The sequence below is a fragment of the Juglans microcarpa x Juglans regia genome, chromosome 3S (assembly GCF_004785595.1).
Source record: "Juglans microcarpa x Juglans regia isolate MS1-56 chromosome 3S, Jm3101_v1.0, whole genome shotgun sequence".
NCBI classification, from domain to species: Eukaryota; Viridiplantae; Streptophyta; class Magnoliopsida; order Fagales; family Juglandaceae; genus Juglans; species Juglans microcarpa x Juglans regia.
In genome coordinates this window covers 24,521,099-24,541,246 of record NC_054599.1, presented here as the reverse complement: position 1 = coordinate 24,541,246, position 20,148 = coordinate 24,521,099, and the positions used below count along the sequence as shown (strand labels likewise).

The window sequence follows — 20,148 nt, the reverse complement described above, 5'->3', positions numbered from 1 at the left end:
TAATTATAATAAAATAGTTATAAACGTGGTTACGTGATTGATTATATAATAAATTATAATTATATAGGATATTGCTAATTACTATCATTGTAGTCTGATAAGATCAATAAACATTTCTCATTCTGGATTGCTCTTTTTTTAAAGAGCGTTTTTACTATAATTGTAACTAATTGATTTGTAAATAAATTACGATTTAATCAGAGTTTTTTCAATCGAAAAGTTGTTTTTCTGGTACGCACTTTACGTCCAACTCCTCAAATTATCATTTCCCCCCCCCCCCCCCCCCTTTCTATGAGCAATTACAACAGAGAAAAAAGAAGAAGAAAAAGAAACAACTTCGACGATTCTACCGAACACCACCTCTCTTCTGAAATGGTAACCTGTTATCTCTAGGCTTCAGACATATTTATTTGGCAAATAAACTCCCTAAAATGCGAACTCCCATTAATAAATAACTACAAACTATATTTTTACAACCCTCAGCAGGAATCCCACGACTAGGTTACAGAGACCTCAATCCTGTGTCAGCCGTTTTTACATTACTCACCTCAACACTACTTGCAGGGGGCTTCCCCGAGGAAAAATCGCAGCTACGTGACGATAATTTGACAGGATTACATGCAATCATGTACAAGTGAAGTCGAGCACCCAAAAATAAATTTAAAAACAAAAAATAAATAAATCAAAGCCTTTTACTTCTCAATGCCCTGCTGCAGATATTGAATCAAGTCATAGCCAGCAGTTGTCCACTTGTTGTAAGCATCAGTGCACACACGCATCATGAAAATGGCCGCTTCTCGCTCACTCATCTCAGGATGAAATCTCCTTCGAAGGTTTCCAATGGGATCACCCCTGCTGAAGCAAGGTAATCCACTATCTAGCATTAACAAAACCGTGTTGATAATCCCATCCATATACCGACGGGCAGCAAGGTACCCCTTCACGCATAAACTGTGGACATATATGGTGACAAGCAAAAATATTAAGAGCTCGGTTCGCATGTATAACATCACACATAGTTTTTTTGATGTAGATCAAGTTCATTCACGGTTGCTGATTTGAAAGAAAGGGGGAGAGAGTAAACAAATGTCACCTCACAAATTGGTTCCAGGTTTCACTCTTCATGACCCCGGATGGGTCAAGTAATTGTGTCATCTCATGGCTCAGCTTAAAATGTGCGCTTTCAAAGCGCATATTTCCCCCCGGTGAAGTTTCTAGGATGAATCCAAAATCAATATGAACAAGCCTCCCTTCACTGCATTTGACATGTAGTTAGCATTGGATTTATTTCTACACTATCTTCAATATAGTAAATAACTGACTTAAGTTTGCCCTGTAGTAACGGAGAGCTAAATCAAAATAAACCCTGCAATAATCACAAAGTACAATACAAACATAAAATCAGGAAAAAAGAGATAGCATACTTGTCAAAAAGAAGATTCCCGTTGTGCCTATCCTTAGGTTGAAGTAAAAGACTGGCAACTGCATAACCAGCACTGCTAATGATGAAGTTCTGGCGCGCAGCTTCAAAACTAGGAGAGCCTACAGGCCCGTAGTCCTGTTGAAAAATCTCAAACAAACCACCATCTGTTGTTTCACCCATCTGACTTCGGCTCCGTGTATTAGGCACAACCTGCAAGATAAGATGGCATTTAGGCTCAGTTTGGATTGAGAAATACTTTCAACTCATCTCATCATTACAACTTAAATAAATTTCCATATAAAATACAATATACAATTATACAATTCAACTTTTTCAAATCCCAAAACAATAATAATATTAAAAAATAATATTCTAACAATATTTTATTCAACTTTCAACTTTCATCTCAACTCATCTCATCTCAACTCACTATCCAAACCTAACCTTAAAAAAGGAAGCTATGCATGGTGTATCGGTCAATCCGTTGAGGCTGAGAGAGATGATTCAAAGAATATCCCATCCGGAGTAAGGAAAATGTATTAAATCTTCTGGAATTGGTTGAAAGATTTTATCTTTAATAAAAGGAGAATTCCCCGTTACTTCATATGTTGTTTACAGGTATCTTGCCATACATGGTTTGAAAACTAGCACAACAGGTATGTTGAAATTATTTCAGGCTTCCAGCCTCAAAAGTCTTGATAGGGCCTTGCCAACCTTGATATTGAAACCCAAATGAATTCAGATACCTTTCTTTATAAATAATTCGTTTGGAAGTAAACTCCTCTCAACTCATCTTAATTCATCATTACAATTTTTTCAAATTCCAACACAAAATATATTAAACAATTCAACTTTTTCAAATCCCAAAATAATAATAATATTAAAAAATAATATTCTAACAATATTTTATCATCTCAACTCAACTCAACTCAGTTCAACATCCAAATGCAGCCTAAGTAAACTTCATTATTAACAGTGCAAAATAAACTATGCATTTTGATCTTGGATAGTCCCAAAAAGTTCAATGGTACAAGATTAAAGCATGTAATAAAATTGACCGACTTCTTTGTATCACTGGAAAGGCCGCTTGGTCCATGCAATGCAGAGTAAGTGGTAGGACTAAATAAAATATACCCCTACATCCCAGTGACAGCAAAATTCCAATCATAGGCCTATGATACAAACGCCAAGGTACTAAGCTAACTGGAACCTTCAAGTAAGAGTCAATTTCAACAACAATTTAGGCTCTACTATGTTTTTCCATTTTAGTTGGTTTGTCATAACAAAATCTAGGTAAGAGAGATTTCTAATCTGGTTGCTTTAATTTTGGACAATAAATTAAAAATAAAAGGATGCTAACGTTCTAAAATTCGAATGAAGATCCTGCAATTCTGGAAAATTCAATACAGTCGTATTCAGCTAGAAAATCCTTTTTGATAAGTTATTCAACTAGGAAATCCTAAAAACAAAACTTCAGAAATAATAAATAAAATAACAAGGAAAGAAGTAAATTTAAAAAAAAAAAATACTCAATTTTGAATATAAATATAACTAATGTTCCAAATCTTCTCGTCTAGACTTCCAAGAAATTAGAACAAAGAAAGAAATGATCTGTCTCACTTGCAGATTTTGTGAAAATCTACACAAAATATCTTACATGATAAGGCAACTTTAAAAAGTACATAAAGTCTCACAATCTGTCTACCGTGGTCATTTAGCAATTGTCCATGTAACATTGCAGTAAGAAAACAAGAAGCATGACAAGAGGACGAGTGCAATTTGCAAGCAATCAAGCAAAATCCATTGAAGTGTAAGGTAAAAACTCACCTCAATTATGCCTCTCTCTGGGCCAGTTGGGAGAACACCATAAGGGAACAGATAGAGATTAAGTCCAACTGCTTCAAATATGTCTCTAAGAAGTGCTATCACTTGAAGAGCAAGAACATCCTGTCGACAATCATCTCCAACCTTGAACAAGAAAACTCAGTTAAGCCACACATAATAACCTTGAAATAGCAAGTTAGGATCAGTAATCAGATATACATCATCAAAATAGATGTAGTAACCAATAATAAAAAAAAAAAGATGTAGTTAATTCCAAAGAGTTGATGAGGATCCATTAGGGCCAAACCCACCAATTTGATTAGGATTAACACTCAGTTGTAACAAATATGAATTAAAAACCATATATGATGAACATGGTGCCGACCAAAAAGAAAAGCAGCCTCCTGAAAACTTGAGTGGCTTAATTGTTTAAATTTCCATTTATTGGTTAAGCTTTACATAAGCATTGAAAATTGTGAATTTTGGTTCTTAACTCATAGGTGGATATCAACGAAAAGCTTCAGGACAACAGGCTTACCTTGAAAATGCAAGCTTGAGGCTTTATATTGCTGTAGTCGCCATCACGATCTACGACATTAAATGTAATCATTATTGGGACTTTTGCGGCCGATTGCAAGGGAATTCCACTATCCACCCGAATACCCCTGACAAGCTTGTTCGGGGCAGTTGGTAAATAGAGGTCTTCTCCCTCCACTTCAATTTTCTCCAACTCTCTGTTGTAGCAAATATTAGTTTCAACCCCCAGATGCAATACTACAAGGTTAAGAGTTCACATATAAGAAGCATACCTCCGGATACCAGCTCGGCGTTCTTCCTTGGGGAGTGGAAAAAGTACGCCAGAAATCGATGTAACTTTGTCGAAGAAATCAAATTCTCTTTGAAACATGTCAAGTGCTTTGGGAGAAAATTCATCGATAATATGCTGTCTAACACTTGGCAACAGTGCTTGAAACGAACTATTCTGAAATCACAAAAGATATATACAAGTTTTCAGCATGTACTGACAGACTACTACAAGGAAAACTTCAAACCCTACCATAACAATTGAAAATTTTAAACAAATGTATAATAACAAAGTAGAGTCATGCAAACACATCTCGCAATACCAGTCTTTAAAAATGGACCACGCTATTTTCTCATACCAATGCAACAAAACATAGTGCACCAGATTTAAAATTCAATATCTGAGGCTTCCAATGGAGCAACATTTGCCCCATATCAATAACAACCACTAGCACTGAAAATAACCAAGGATGTGGGTACTCATATAATTCATTGATCTGAGTTGACAACATCTTACAAGAGATCAGAACAATATACATCGGTAATGAAAATGCAATCAGAATCACTGCATCTCTCACAATGGTAGCAGTATATTATGATACATGTGCATATCATACAATTCTCGCAGTGCACATAAGAAACAGATAATTACCAACAAAAACAGATGCAATGAGGGTACATCAGACAGTTTCCTTCAAAAGAAAAATAAAAAAAAAAATGAATTCTGCCTTGCAAATGAAAATTGTCAGTCACTTATGGTCCATCAGGAACAATATTCTTCACCACCTTCCTACTCTCTGTGATACGAAGTGCATGGACCCCCTTTGGTGATAGCTCAAAAATCTTTGAATCTATCAGGCACTTGTCACAAAAGCCATGATAAATCCCTCAAAGACATCTAAAAATTCAACAAAGCCTAATCTGATTAATGATGCTAAAAGCCACTACTTCCATTGCGAATCACCAGAAGTAGCCACCATAGAGGAAAAACTCTCTTCAATATAATTATTGGTTAATGAAAAAAAAAAGTATCTCCTAGATTGGTGTCTCCCTCCATATGCTTTATATGTACTTCAGTTGTGCCTTTTGCATTTATTAATAAAAAATACTTGCTTGTACATATATAAAAAAAAAAGCAATAACAAGTGTTCTCTCAGCAGTTCTAAATGTCTAACCCATTAATTAGCATATATTCCATCAAAAATAAATTTCAGATTTGAATGAACCTTTGAAAATGAGTATCTAATATTTACTTTTATATTAGAATAATGATAATCTTATGGAAAATAGATTCAGATTTTTATGTATAATTTGCCATTTCTTTCAACCAAGGTGTATCACAAGGAAAAATATGTGCGCACACGTGTACAAATGAACAATTTTTCAAGACATGAAACATCATTTTATCTCCATCACATTGATGATAAAATTTCAATAGCAGTAGATTGTAGTTCACATCATGAATAAACTGTCGTGTGCTTTTTGATCTGAAGTACACTAAACATACATGAGGACATACCTTCCCAGCGGCAGCATCTTTACCTGATTCTGGTCCACACGTTTCACCCTGTCATTCTTAAAGTCAGCGCCAATCAAATTGAAACCAAAACAGATTTCAGTGAAAGCATATTATATTTTGCGGTTTCTATCACCGAATCACAACAAAGGAAAAATAAACAGATACACAAATAAGTAAAGAATAGACAAGGATAAGACGGTGCCACATCAAGGTTATTGCTGTTAACCATTCACCCCTTTTTCACGTGTGATGGTCATATTTTTTTAATAGACCTGAAATCTTCAAATGCATCCACAAATCATTAGGATAAACAATTTTTTTTAACTTATAAAAAAATTTGTTTATCCTAATGATTTATAGATGCATTTTACTTGAATTAGTGAAGTAAAAAGATCCATATCCTCGTTCATATTTATATGCTAAATGGTATTACATAAATAAATACTAAAACATTTAAGAGCAGCTGTATTATTCACAGTTAAATATTCTCCACACCTGTAGATGCCAGATCAGAATATGAGCAAATATATCACTCCTTTGAGCTGCTCTAAGCAAATATCCTTCAACCAACCTCTGCAAAATGATGAAATAAAAAATCAGATACATATAACGCATTCATAATTTTTTTATTGATAATCAAGAAGTTTTATTCATAATCATAGGCATAGCCAAGTACACAGGATGTATACATGAGTAATACCTAGCAAGGGTTTACAAGCGAAATAAGAAACTCATGGACACATTCACAGATACTGGCATACGATATACACAATTGCATTATTTGGGCCTGCAACTCAAACAAACAAAGTGCTTGCCCTGAAATTGGCTTCCATTGGGCCGGCGAGTTCTGTTTGGTAGGTTGAAGGGAAAAAATGGCTGTAAAAAAAATGGTATAAAAAGCTACAATTAACCTAAAATGTTTAATTTCAATACAATCTTTGTTGGTTTCATCCAATATAAGTCATTCAAAATGAAGGTAGGTTTTAGTTTGTACTGCCAAATAATCCATGGAATGTAAAAACCACTTATAATTGAATCAGGTTTGGGATAATTTGGATTGTCATACAACATAGCCAACCCAAATTAAATAGAGATTGGATTCAGATGCACCTGTCCAAAATCTAAGCATCAAAACTAGAGTAAAGATGTCCATTGTTGGGTTCAACTTACTAAAGTCACATGCTATTTTTTTTTTGAGAAGTTACTAAAGTCACATGCTATTAATACACAGAAGGAAAACATATCCACACACACACCCACCACCACCACTCTGATCCACACCCCACCCAAACCTACAAACTCACAGAAAAAAGCCGTACACATCTTCATTAGATAACCAACCTCTTCATCATATCGCAGAGCCTGCACAAGCTGTGGCATGAAGAAGGTTACTCGTTCAGGAGGATAGGACTCCAGAACCCTAAGCACATATGCCATAACACGTGGATGACCCTTATAAGCAGGAGTGAGGAACTCAAGAGCTTGAGTAATTGAACAAGCAGCCCAGTGTGGCAATTGTTGCAGAAGTGCAGAATTCTCATCAGCTGCCTTTGGGGTGACAAAATAGGGCAATGCTTCAGGTATGCAGCGGATGTCCAATATATGTGACTGAAAGAAAAACCCTCACAGAATTAAGATATCAAGCAATATAAGATGGAAAAGAGTAAACACACAATACTTTACACAACTATGTTTTAAAATAACAGGTATTTTTGTAAAATAGCTCATAAAAGTAACATCACTTTACAAAATATCCTTATTTTAAAACATAATTGTGAAATGTGTTGTGAAAAGTGTTGTGTGGGTACGATTACTCATAAAGATACGCTAGAGAGACAAAGGGAAGATAGCCTGGCAATACCAAAGAGATACATTATAAGTATACATACCTGAACCAGTTGAGTTATTTCAGCTTTCAAATGTGTGTTTGTTGGGAACCTTGATGCCAAGGAAAAGGAAATCCGAGGATCCACAGAAAAAGCTGTCCTAGCGTACTCAATCCATTTCTCTGAGTTAATTTTAGACCGGGAGGTAGTTTCCCTGAAAAGTTAATGGAGAAGCAAAATGAAAATGTTTTATCCCCATATTGAATCAACTATGTAACATAAGGTTTACAAAGACACCCAAAATACAAGAGAAGGAAAAGTGTATGAAATTTCTCTGTATGATAAAAGACTACTTTGAGTTAAGGGGTTGAGCCCAAATTTCAAGCCTGTCGGCCTCATGCTGGCATAGCATTAAGAGTAGCTGCTTTCTCTTTTCTCTTCCGATTGTGTAGTTCTCCATCTGGCCCCAGACAGGGTGATACTGATCATTCTGCAAATATTAAAATAACTCTAAGGATACAATGCACATAGAGCTCGCAAAATTAACTAAAAAGGGCATGTCTTTTGAACGTTGAAAAGCCACCTGTAGATTTCATGTACTACAATGCAAATATAGCCACCTTACCACATCAATCAACGAACTTCCGTTTTCACGTGGTCGTGCTTTTGATTCAGACTGATCTACTCTCTCATTTGAAAGATACTGAACAAATACAGAGACAGATTGAGCCTCACTAAGGGCAAAACTCATGTTGTTCATGTCATACCATTCGGGCTCATAAGCAAACCAGCCCAAAGAGGCCCTGTAACATACAACAAAAACAACATTCAATTTCAAAAAGAATATGCAAGTTTGCTTGATGATGTCATCTTGAGTATAGAAACTTGACAGCAAACTAAGCTCTAGTGCAACAATTTACCAAGACAATTGGATAAGTGTCCAAACTCCAACACAGCATGTAATAAACTGCATAAGCCTCAGTATCAGAAACGTAATATCACCAATGGGCGGACAAAGGACAATATGAAGGTATTTAAACTGCAAAATCGCAGTTACCAAATATTCATTTTCATTCTTACAGCTGCCCGTCAGGGTGGGTGCAGCCTAGTGGTAAAAAGACGATCTTGGGATGAGCTGTAGACTAATACATCCTTGGTTTGATTCCACACTAGGAGTCCCCCTTGAGTATCCTAGTACACAATTCTGATAGGTGGGATGTTATTATCTAGGACTTTTACTCTCAAGGGTGGATCTTAAGGTCCCTACCTTAATGAGGTTCAATGTTATCAAATTCTTGCAGCCAGCTCTCGCAGTATTCATCATTCTTGCAGCAGACTCTCACTATATACCATCATATTTTTTTATTGGCACAGGGTGTCTAGGAACAACGTCCCAACTAATCCCGGGGGTGCACAGGCCCTCGGCAATGAGTTTCCTATAAGTGCATCTCAAATAATTCAAGGGAAAAATCTCCCAATTCGATGGCCCCTAGAGATTGTTTGCACCCAAGGGGATTTGAACCTTAGACCTAGGGGGAGCATACCCCCAAGCCCAAGTCCTTTACCACTTGAGCCAACCCCTAGGGGTTACCATATACATCATTAAAACAAATCTTATAAGATGCAACTAAATTCCTAACAAGAACATATATCAACTCTTGAAACTTCCATTATAACAAATTTTATAGCTGCATAGACATGCATCACAATCAAAGATCTAGTCACAATTCTGGAAGAAAAGAGAACCAAAAATAATAAAACAATGAACTTCAAGTTTTTAGCATGGTGACAAGAGCAATCTTTATACATGTGGAGAAATTCTAGTAAATGGAAGTCAAAAGTACCAAGAAACTGTGTACTAAGATGCAGAATCCAAATAACAAGAAAGAGTAACTTGCAGTTACCTATAAATTCGATCCTCCAAAAGCTGAAGCCCTGCTTTAAAGTTCTGCAGATTGCCTTGGGACTGGCATGAGCAGAACTTTAGCCCCATAAGCATCACTGTGAAAAAAGTACCAGTGGCTGCAGGATGGCGTGAAAAATTCCAAGGGAATTTTGTGGTCCCCTGCAGCAGCCGACCAAGGAGCAGGAGTTGCTCTATGCTGTTGTGTCGAACTACCTATACAACCAAAACAAGATAAAGGGAACAACAGGAAAAGTCCAAGGTCAATTCCAATTAATTTTTTTTTTTATAAGTAATCAATATTGTATTAATAGAGACAGGCAAAGCACAAGTACACAAGATGGTATACAAGAGATAAGACCTATCTAGGTCGAAGTAAGGGAAACTAGAAAGTCATGAAAATTGAGGCCATTAAAATAATTCCAATTAAAGGAAGCAACTAGTATCCAAGTATCACAAAATCTGGCCAATCATTGTTGAAATTCACGTGCCCAATGAAAAAAACTAAAAGTTAAGAAACAGGTTAATACAGGCTCAAAAACATTATGATAAGAAGAGGATTCAGGCTATAGCATGGAGTTCAGTAGTACAGAACTTAACAGAAAATGGCTCCCTTAGTCCATGTCATATATTAAGCATAGAAGCAAATTATAAATTATGGACTTAGCAAAGTCAAATGATTAAAAATTTGCTGACTCCATATGCTTAACACCTTGTTAAAAAAGAAACGCTTTGTTACAATAGACAGAAACCTCCACTTACTGGTTTTTTTTCCACTAGATTCATTCAAAGAACTATAGTTAGAGAGAACCAAAGCAATTACAGGAGAGATCCTGCACCACTCGAATAAGACAATCTACCGTGAGAAAAAGCATCTGGTAATTACAAAGTTGGTTTGTAACATCCCAAGGGAGGCCCAAGCCACATCTATGCCTATACTCCAAAAGTACTAGTCCATGATATAATTGGAGTGTCATTGGAACCATTATAAAGAGTAAAAACAAGAATTTCTCTTTCCCAAGCATTGTGGGATCTCATATACCACCTACCCTTATTATTTATTAATCTATAGGGTATCACAATCCCCCTCCCCCCAAAAAAAAAATCCCGACATCCTCGTTGGGCCCTTTCGTCATAGGTGGCACGGCTCAAGTACCACATTTATGGTTGGGATAATCTCTAATATAATTTGTAACGTCCCAAGGGAGGCTCAATCTACATCTGGATCTATACTCCAAACGGACAAGTCAATGATACAATTGAAGTCCCATTGGAACCATTATAAAAGGCAAGAACTTCTCTTTCCCAAGCAATGTAAGATCTCATACACCACCTACCCTTATCCCTTATTAGTCAGTATGGGGTATCATATGGTTAGTCATTTTTCTCCTGTTTAGGGTTCTCTTGCATACTTCCTGTGTATGAGGTTTGCGCCCTTCTGCACTTTTTAATGAATTTTTATTAGTTGTCAAAAAATTAAGAAGCTGATTAGAGAAGAAAGTGAGAAATGCAAATGAAGTAACTGAATATCTACCATCACTTTCTGCAAAGTAAAATATCCACCACAACTCAATCAATGGTATTGAATAGGAAATGACACAGAAGGCCAGCCAATGCAGTTATCCTCCTTGTAAGGGGTTGTGATCTATCACTTGAGCCAACCTCTATTTGTGATAGTTTCACAGTGAAGAACAAACAACTCCTAAGGTGAGACAGCATCAGGAGTGGGAGAAACAGCCCAGCAAAATTAACTGTCGCTTCCAATTACTTGTGGAAGTAAAAATTCAGGACACCTATCAGCGAATGAATTTTCTTACTTCGACAGCCATGTGACTCAGTATTTTGTCTTTTACCAGAAGAAAAAGAAATGTAACCCAATTTCAAAACTTAATCCCCTGACTAAACAAACATCAAATTCCACTTGTCCCTAAATAAATATAACTTACTGAGATTAAAAAAATAAAAAGGAGAACAAAGCAAATAGTTGATAAGTGAAATATAATGTGTTTTCCTCAAAGTGAGCATCACATTTCATCCGGTACAATGAGTAATTAAGATAGGATAGGAGGTGACAGAGACAGAGAGATAGGTCAATGATTCCTAACCTCAAAGCGATCAATTAAAAATCCAAGCCATAGTCTATGAGCAATTATTTGCTCAACAGGATCAATTTCAGGTGGTGTTTCTGGCTCCCCAGGAGCAAGGTGAGGCTTTAGTTTTGCAGAAGGGCCTGAACACCTTGCTTCAGATGCAAAAAGGCCTCGCTTTGTATCAATTGTCCATAACCATGCATCAACAAGCTCGGCAAGTACTAAAGATCCCAGTTGAGGTGCAGCAGAAACTAACCACGTCCAAATGAAAACACCAGTTTCCATTGCATCAGGTGTAGAAATGTAAGCCGGACACCAACAAAGAAGACGTAGGAGTTGTGAGAAGCCCTCGACATTTGATTTTGAATCAGAACCCTGCCAGATAAAAATTCGGACAAAGAGAACTCAGTCTCTTTTAAATATTCTTCCATTCTCTGAAAATACATGAAATGAAAATCTGAAATGTATTTTACCAGATTTGACAGAAGTAATGCAGTGGCCTGAGAACAAATTTTTCGAAATTGCGACTTGTCCAATTCCCCACCTTTTTCTGCAGTGTTAACAAATTGTTGAAGTAAACGCACAAAGTTCGTAAGTAACCACCCATCATATAAATCATCCTCAGCCTGTGACTGTTGAGGAAATGCTCCGGATATCAACCTTTGAAAACCAGCCCCAAGCCCAAAGCCTGTTGAAGCCCCTGATTGAAATCCAAAGGTACTACACGCGTTTCTCATGCCAGTAATTTCTCCAGCATGGTTGCATTTCACTGTTGCACTAACTATACCAGTACTGAGTACCTCCAAGTTAAATGCCTCTGTTAATTTTAAGTTTGCTCCTGATGCAGCAGCAGCAGCAGCCATAACTGCCGGAATGTTTGCAGTTTGTATGCCTGTCCAGCAATCACTTTTACCTGTTCCAATTCTTATCTCAGATAATAGAGAAACCACATCAGTTGTATGCTGAGCTCTTTGCCATGTGTTTGCTTTGCAAAGCTTTTCCTGAATTATACAAGCAAAATCCAAGAAAAATTTGAAACAAACTAAAAATTTCTGACAATCTGTCTATAATATTTATCGAAAGTAGAAGTAGTGGTAGCAACCAGTATTTTTTTGAACGGTAAAAGAAAGGTTATATTGAGTGAATGGAATAGTTATAGCCTAAGTACACAGGAAGTCTACAAGAGGAAAGACCTATAAGACGTTAGGTGCTTGAAAAAGAAACAAGAAAACTGGTATTATAAAAGCCAAAAGGATGATAATTTTATCTAACAATAAATATGGATGGTTCCATTTGTCCTTTGCATGGAATCTGAATAGCAAATTCATTCTCAAGCAAACCATTTGTTGCAAAGAGGACACTCTAACTTGGATGTGATAAATAATCATTTGTTCCGAGTGTTTAAAACTTGAAGGATAACCAAACAGACCCTAAATGGTTTTTTGGTAAAATGAGGGACCAAACTAAATTCCAAAGGGTCATAATATTTAACAAAACCTCCTCAAATATGAATGCAATCTGATATATATATATATATATATATATATATATACATGTATGCGCACACTTTTTCTCTATGATGTAGAACCTCAACAAGGCAAAGCTCTTCAGACCCACCTTGGGAAGTAAATCAAAGTTATATCAGACAAATAACTCTATTGGGTTTTATGTAATTCCCCCTGAGGGTGCTATCTGAAGACTTTTTTATTAAACTTTCCAAGACTTTTTAGCACTTTTCCCTTTTCACAATTAGGTGAATCTCTTGTATACTTCCTGTGTACTGGGGTGCTTCCTACAAATAATAATAATTTTTAAAAAAACTCAGTTGGGTAAATTTCAAAATACAAAACTATTCAGCATCCATGATTATAATCACCCTGAGAGCAATAAAGAGTATTTTGGGAACCTGTAGAAGACCCTGGCTAGTACAAGGAGCATATGAAAGTGATTTGATGATCCATTCTCGAACTATCTTTTGGTACAAAGAACGAACTGCCACCATCCAAGCAGGATCATTGACAACAGCAGAAGGTGACTCGTTATGAATTGAGAATAGCAGAGAATCTAGACAAGATGAATTCCATAAAACCTGCATTCATGTAGTCCCATTTGTTTAAAATGTACTATGTAAATGTAAAAAAAAAAAAAAAAAAAAAAAAAAAAAAGAAAGAAAGACAAAGACGGGTAAATGAGAATAGTAATACCAATAATACATTACCTGTGGAAACCTATCTCTAAATTGAGTCAACAGGTTGACAGCAATATCCCGTATGTGTTCCTCTCTCCGAGACATACTTTTGATAAGAAAACAGGTATGGGCAAATAGAATAGATTCTCTGACCTCAGCTTGGTCTCCTGTATCAGATATTCGATCGTCCTGAAGCAAAACTGAATGATCAGTGATATTCACATATTATGGAAGATAAAGGAGAGAAGCAGCAGAAGATCAACATTGGAGCAGTAAAAAATAATTAAAAATAAAAGGAGATATTATGCACTTTTGACTGATTTATACCACCACCTAAGACGGTGAGTTTGATAAAAAAGGAAAATATAAATTACATTATCCCGTCCCCTAGAACCATCCATTTATTCAAGGAATTGGAAGATTTTTATTTGTAAGGAAAACTAAGGAACGGAACAAGAATTTCCCCAGAAATTTTGAATCATTTACTTCAAGACAATGCAAGAAGCATACACCCAAGCCGTAATGCTGCTACAGGCATTTTGTTGACTAAACCCAGGTTTGGATGGAAACTCATCTCAATTCATCTCATCTCATCATTACAACTTTCTTAAATTTTTACACAAAATATAATAAATAATTAAACTTTTTCAAATCCAAAAACAATAATAATATTTTAACAATATTTTATTCAACTCATTTAAAACCATCTCAACACATCTCTAAATTCAAACGGGGCCTAAATGTAAATGAAATTGCTTCAAAAGCTTGATAGAAAACACAGCTATACCAGCCACGATACTGCCGTTTCAAATGCCCTGTGGACAATTGCTGTTAAACACTGGAAGACAGCCGGCATAAGATTGGGAGTTTTTAGGTATTCAAAGACACAACTGAAGGCACTTCTAGAAGTAGTCACAGTAGTCCCACCATTGAGGATGCCACCATTGCTGTTAAAGCGTATAATCTCTAGAAAAGCTACTGCAAGGAGATAGGTAGCCTTTACACCTGTAAAATGAATATAAAAAAAAGCAATGTTATTTCAGATATCAAAAGTGTATATTGGAGAATTACCAATACATTTTGTTTCAAGATCTTTGAAGATGGTGACCAAACAAAATCCAAAATAGCATACTTCCTCAACATCGATAGCAACAAAATGTCAATTTGCGATGAATGAACAAAGGAAAGAATAGCTTTTCATTAAAAACAAACCAAGGAATTCTTCGAACCTGAAATTGTGCTCATTGCTGCAACATCAACTCGTCCTCCAAGAGCAGCAGAAAGAGCAGCCCTCTGGGTCACAGCAGCTTTCTCGTTGCCACTCCCTCGACGACTGCCTGGGTTGTGAAGAGCATTGAGTTCTAACTCATCTTCGAGCCATTTCACCGAGCTAACAACCTACAGAGAAACACAACCCCACATGCACTATAAACATATACAATTCTTTGACCAAAAAAAACAACAATCCGAATGCCACATCCACTCCTGAAAATTTAAACATGTGTAAGTAAATGAAACTGAGTATCCAAGACAAGACACAATTACTCCAATACAGAAACCTAACAGAGTGAATTCAATAATCAACCAAACATTCAGTGAGATATCAAGACATGAATGGATGATATTCTATTGAAATTGAGTATCCAAAACAAGTTGACACAAATTCTCCAAAACAACAACCAAACAACTATAGGAAAAAATAGTCGGTGAAATACAAAACAAATCCCACAGTACCAAAGAAAAGAACCAAAAGACACTAGATACTAGTTTATATATATATGTATATTTACTTATCAAAATATATATATATATATAAGCAAATCATTGAAACACTTATCAAAAAAGTAAATCATTGAAATAGGCATAGCCCTAAGTACACAGAAAGTATACAAGACACTAAAAACTAGGATAAAGAACAAACAAGCATTACATAGAAAATTCTTCAGAATCAACTTACTAGTGGAGGAGTCCCTTGAGCAATACGCTGAACAGAAGAAGACCACTGTGTATTCCACATGTATGGTCCACCCACAGCTTGGAGAGCAATAGCACCCATGCTTCCCACGCTATTCAGTGTACTGGACATTGACTTTGTTGGTACTTGAAAATTCTGTATGGGTGGTGCTAAGCCAAAAAGTGCAAAATAGAACCACAAGTTGCGAAATAACTTCAAAAGTGAAGGTTCCACATCTATAGTAGGATTAAAGTCGGAACATATTTCAGCAACAGCAGGAAGCAGAGGCCCCAGAAAATCTGCTCCACTCCTGCAATAATAGTATCAACTATAAAGATTGAAATCTCCAATGTGTATTGTGGTAATAAAGTAATGCCTCCAGAAGACAAGCATGGGCCATCATAAATAAAAAAGAAATCGATAGAAGCACCATGATTACATAGAATGAGTGTAATTACAAACAGAGTTCTACCTTCCACTTTTGGACTCAGCAGCCAGGCCTACGTCCGAGCATAAAGATAGCAAACGGTGACGATAGTCTGAGCGCAGTTTCACACTCATAAGACCACTAGCAATCAGAAGAAATCCTGCAGGAAGAGTCTATGTGATTGAACCAGTGAGCGTCCATTTGAGAAAATACAGTCAAGCAACTTAAAGCATTAAGCCAGTACATTTTATTACATAGTAAGTACCTCAACGCGTTCTGTTGTGGCTTCAGGTGGAACTGTTCTGCTTTCAGCAGATCCTAGACTTGAGAGTTTACCTAAGTAACTTCTTGTCATCAGAACTACTGTCTCACGATAGGACTTCTCGAACCCTAGGCTTGCAATTCGAGATACAGCATCAAGAAGCTGCAGTAAATTTAGTGAGAAAAGTTAAGATACGTGCCACCAACTCCAAAGAAGCAACATCTATCTGATACAGTGATAGTGATCAATACTAAACTAACTAAACAGATTAAAAAAAGATGCAAAATTCACATCAACAGATACATGCTCAGAAGACAAAGATTCCATACTCTGAGTCGCAATAAACTAGGAGTTGAGGCATCACCCTCTTCTAAGCTTTCAACGAAAAGGGGTAATATCATGTCCACCACTTCGGATTTTTTTACAGCCACATTTAAGTCAGCTAGTAAGCGTATAACATTGAGTTGCACTACAGGAATTGCCTGTTTTTCCTTATTACCCTGAAATAGGTAAAGATTAAAAAGGCATGCAACAAAATCGAGTGTTGATAATAAAATAATAAGGAAAATCTCAAAGATACAATAATTTAGGAAAAAATAGATCTTTTTGACAAAGAAGATTTCCCCCTGATAGAGAATAAAAAGGTTTGCATATGAAAATATAATTACCATCTCAAATCAAATTACCAGCAATATCCATACACATTTTTTTTATCGGTAAACAATTTTTTATTGATCGAAAGACACCAGCAATATCCATACTAACCTGTTCCTCATAATCGTTCCGTTCACGTATACTTGTAGCCAATCCCATGATATATGTGTCCACAGGAGCCCGATCCTTGGTCCAGCAAGATTCAATTATCTGACAACTAGTCTTCATGACACTCTCAAACATAGCTCCCTGGCTGCTGCCCCAAGTATCAGCCTGCTTCAATTACATTGTACAAAACACAATACGAATAAATAGAGAAAAGATTACCATATTGCACGTGAATAAAATGCAAAATAACACAACCATACTATATACCTGTGCACAGACAGCCAGCGCAATGGGCTTAAGGCGGATGAGCAAAACACGGAGTGGTTGACCTCCTCGAGCCACAGAAACTTGTGCAACCCCTGCGAGCAAGGAGTCAAAGAGCTCTTCACAAGATCTCAGCTTGCGCCATACCGAGAGCAAACAAGCTTCTGCCGCGTCAATCAGCAATGCAACTGCCTCGTGCACCAACCTCTTAGTGAATTTTCCGTCAGAGTCAAGGACCACAATACTCTTAATTTGCAACTTAGCCGCAGCCTGATAAGCCGATAGCTTCGTATTGATTCTGCCTTTCAAAAGCACCCCCTGTTCGTTCCAATCCCGCTTCCGAATCTGCCCAGAGAACCAACAATTCAACAATCTCTCTCGGTCCCATCTCTTTTAACTAGTTCAAGTTCTAATTATCCCAAAAACAACACACTAACTAACTACAGATGACATATAAGAAATAATATATATTTCAAACTTGTACAATCGAAAATCTCCTTACCTTCAGAAAAAAAGATAAAGATTGGAGCTGCTTCTTCACAATCAACCTCACCTGATCAGAAAGTCTAGAATCAATATGGACCTTATCCAAAACATGCGCAATGAGTTTGAATGCAATCTCCTGCTTTTCCAAGCTCTCAATGGACTCCTCCTCGAACGAAGCGACCTGTTGCCTAAACGTAGCTTCACCTCCACCCCCATCATTGAACCCCAGATTCAGAGCCAACTGATCGACCCCACTCTTCCAGACGATGCTTCCCCCATTCATCACCATCGAACCCCTCGATGACGTCGCACTCGTGGCCTCGTCCCCAACCCTCGAACTGGAGGTTGAACCGGACACGTGGCTCACCTCATTTCCGGGACTCGCACTCTCATTCGGCTGGTAATGGTTCGCGCTCAACGGGGAGCTCTGCGTCGATGAAGTCGCAGAATTCGACGTTGCAACTTGCTCTCTCGGTGTGCCGGGGACTGGGACCGGGATCGCGAGTTGATCGATGAGGCAAGTGACCAATTTATCGGCATCGGAGGGCAAAATGGGCAGGAAACTCTGCGCCAAGGCTGTTAAGAAAACCCTAGCAATCGAGGAATTCTCACTAATTGCCGATAACACAGCGTCTCCGGTGAACCCTGCGATCTCTGTGGAAAAATCGGAGGACAATTCAGCGGCATTGGAGATGTAGCTCAGGAAATCGCAGAAGAAGGAGGCGATCGAGTCTGTGGTGAAGGATTGAGGCCAAAAAGACCCCGCAAACGAGAAGGGAACGGAGCGGAGGAACCCGAGGACGACGGATTTTGGTCGGGGATCGGAGAAATCGGAGCATTTGGAGAGGAAGCGGGAGACGGCGAGGACAGCATTGAGCTGAGAGCGGGAGACCCGAGGAGATCCGGCAAAAAGGGACTCGGGTTGGGGGCACCGGTTGCACAACCACGCGAGCTTGTCAGAGAAAAGGGTCGGGTTCTGAGCGACCAGGTCGCAGAGCTCCTTCAGAGCCTCCATTTCCAGCGATCGAATCCAAAGACTCACAGGGAAAATGGAGAATGTTTCTAGGGTTCGCACATTGGTGGTGTTCTCTCTAGTATTCCATGATATCGTTAATGTCGCTGTTGTTATAATCAGTTTATAGGATTTCTACATTCATTCTATTTATTTCTGCCTAGTATAAATAATTAAATATATGATGCCTTTATGTAATTCAGGGTGGTTAGGTGATGTCGTTAGGTTAGGTTTGGTTTACTTGCGGTGCAAGCCTCTCTCGCGCCCCCTCGGATCCTCTCCTCTTTCGTACTACGGCTATGCAATTTAACCGCTGACTTGTAAAGTTCGCACGGCCCTTCCCGTCCCCGTGGGACGACTGCCATAATTTTGAAGGTACTTTATTTTTAAAAGTAAAAAGGTTTTATTTCGTAGTCGGTGGATAGTTTATATTTATATTTAGATTTTAAATTAAATTTAATTAAATTAAATTGAGATGATAAAATATTATTAAAATATTATTATTATTTTAAAATTTTAAAAAATTAAATTATTTACTATATTTTATGTTAAGATTTGAAAAAATTATAATAATAAGTTAAGATGAATTTAAGTTTTAAATAAAAGATAATTTGGATTAGAAGATATCTCAATTCATCTTATTATTATTTATTATTATTCATAAATTTTAAGTTACAAATCTCACTATTATTCAAAAATTATTCAAAAACTGTTTGAATAGTGAGATAAAGTAATATGAAATGAGATAATTTTAGATGAAAGTTAAATAAAATATTATTAAAATATTATTTTTTAATATTATTATTATTTTGTAATTTGAAAATTTTGAATTATTTATTATATTTTGTGTGAAAATTTGAAAAAAATGTAATAATCAAATGAAATAATATGAGATAAAATCGTTTCTATATTCAAACGGGGTCTTAGGTGCATAGTGAGTTAAAATGAGATGAAATTTGAATAAAGTATTTTTAGAATATTATTTTTTAATATTATTATTATTTTAAAATTTGAGAAATTTTAATTATTTATTATATTTTATATAAAAATTTAAAAAAATTGTAATAATGAGATGAGATAAAATACTTTTACTATCTAAACGGGGCCTTAATAAAATATTTACATGATATAACTTGATTTTAAAAATAAATTTTGAATCTTACAAATTAAATTTTACTATTTAAATATTATATGTAGATAATATATTACACACCGACTTAAAAATAAAATAATTTTTTTTTATTCTTTTATGTGGTCTCAAATACAATATCATATGAAAAGAAATATTTTAATTACAAAAAAATTATATAATAATAATTTTATAAATTAACGGGATTGATATGATTAGTCAGACTACAAAATTAAATCAATTTATAAAATTATTTTTATTAATCCATCCGTAAA

General features: G+C 36.4%; 1 protein-coding gene across 4 annotated transcripts; it reads right to left on the bottom strand.

Moving 5' to 3' along the window:
• Positions 1–423: 423 nt before the first annotated feature.
• Positions 424–18,891, bottom strand: LOC121258312 (phosphatidylinositol 4-kinase alpha 1). 4 transcript variants are annotated; one of them, XM_041159783.1, is made up of 26 exons: positions 17,749–18,891; positions 17,250–17,591; positions 16,986–17,150; positions 16,550–16,720; positions 16,224–16,382; positions 16,004–16,131; positions 15,535–15,841; positions 14,807–14,975; positions 14,365–14,582; positions 13,608–13,766; positions 13,296–13,478; positions 11,863–12,390; positions 11,405–11,764; positions 9,301–9,515; positions 8,022–8,199; positions 7,750–7,886; positions 7,460–7,610; positions 6,912–7,178; positions 6,066–6,143; positions 5,559–5,618; positions 4,057–4,229; positions 3,786–3,981; positions 3,251–3,391; positions 1,425–1,633; positions 1,094–1,255; positions 424–951 (listed from the first exon to the last, which is right to left on the bottom strand). In XM_041159783.1, the coding sequence occupies exons 1-26, from the start codon at positions 18,745–18,747 to the stop codon at positions 693–695; spliced, it is 6,114 nt and encodes a 2,037-aa protein (XP_041015717.1). In that variant the 5' UTR covers positions 18,748–18,891; the 3' UTR covers positions 424–692. The 4 variants fall into 4 exon arrangements, with proteins under 4 accessions (XP_041015717.1, XP_041015720.1, XP_041015718.1 ...); XM_041159786.1 differs by having other exon boundaries at positions 5,571–5,618; positions 17,749–18,890; XM_041159784.1 differs by having other exon boundaries at positions 16,986–17,147; positions 17,749–18,890.
• Positions 18,892–20,148: the final 1,257 nt, after the last annotated feature.

Coding starts and splice junctions, on each gene's coding strand:
- LOC121258312 (XM_041159783.1), bottom strand. CDS start 18,747: ATGGAGGCTCTGAAGGAGCTCTGCGACCTGGTCGCTCAGAACCCGACC. Junction 16,132..16,223: donor CCACAACAGAACGCGTTGAG/GTACTTACTATG, acceptor TCAATCACATAG/ACTCTTCCTGCAGGATTTCT. Junction 7,887..8,021: donor GAAGTTCGTTGATTGATGTG/GTAAGGTGGCTA, acceptor TAATATTTGCAG/AATGATCAGTATCACCCTGT.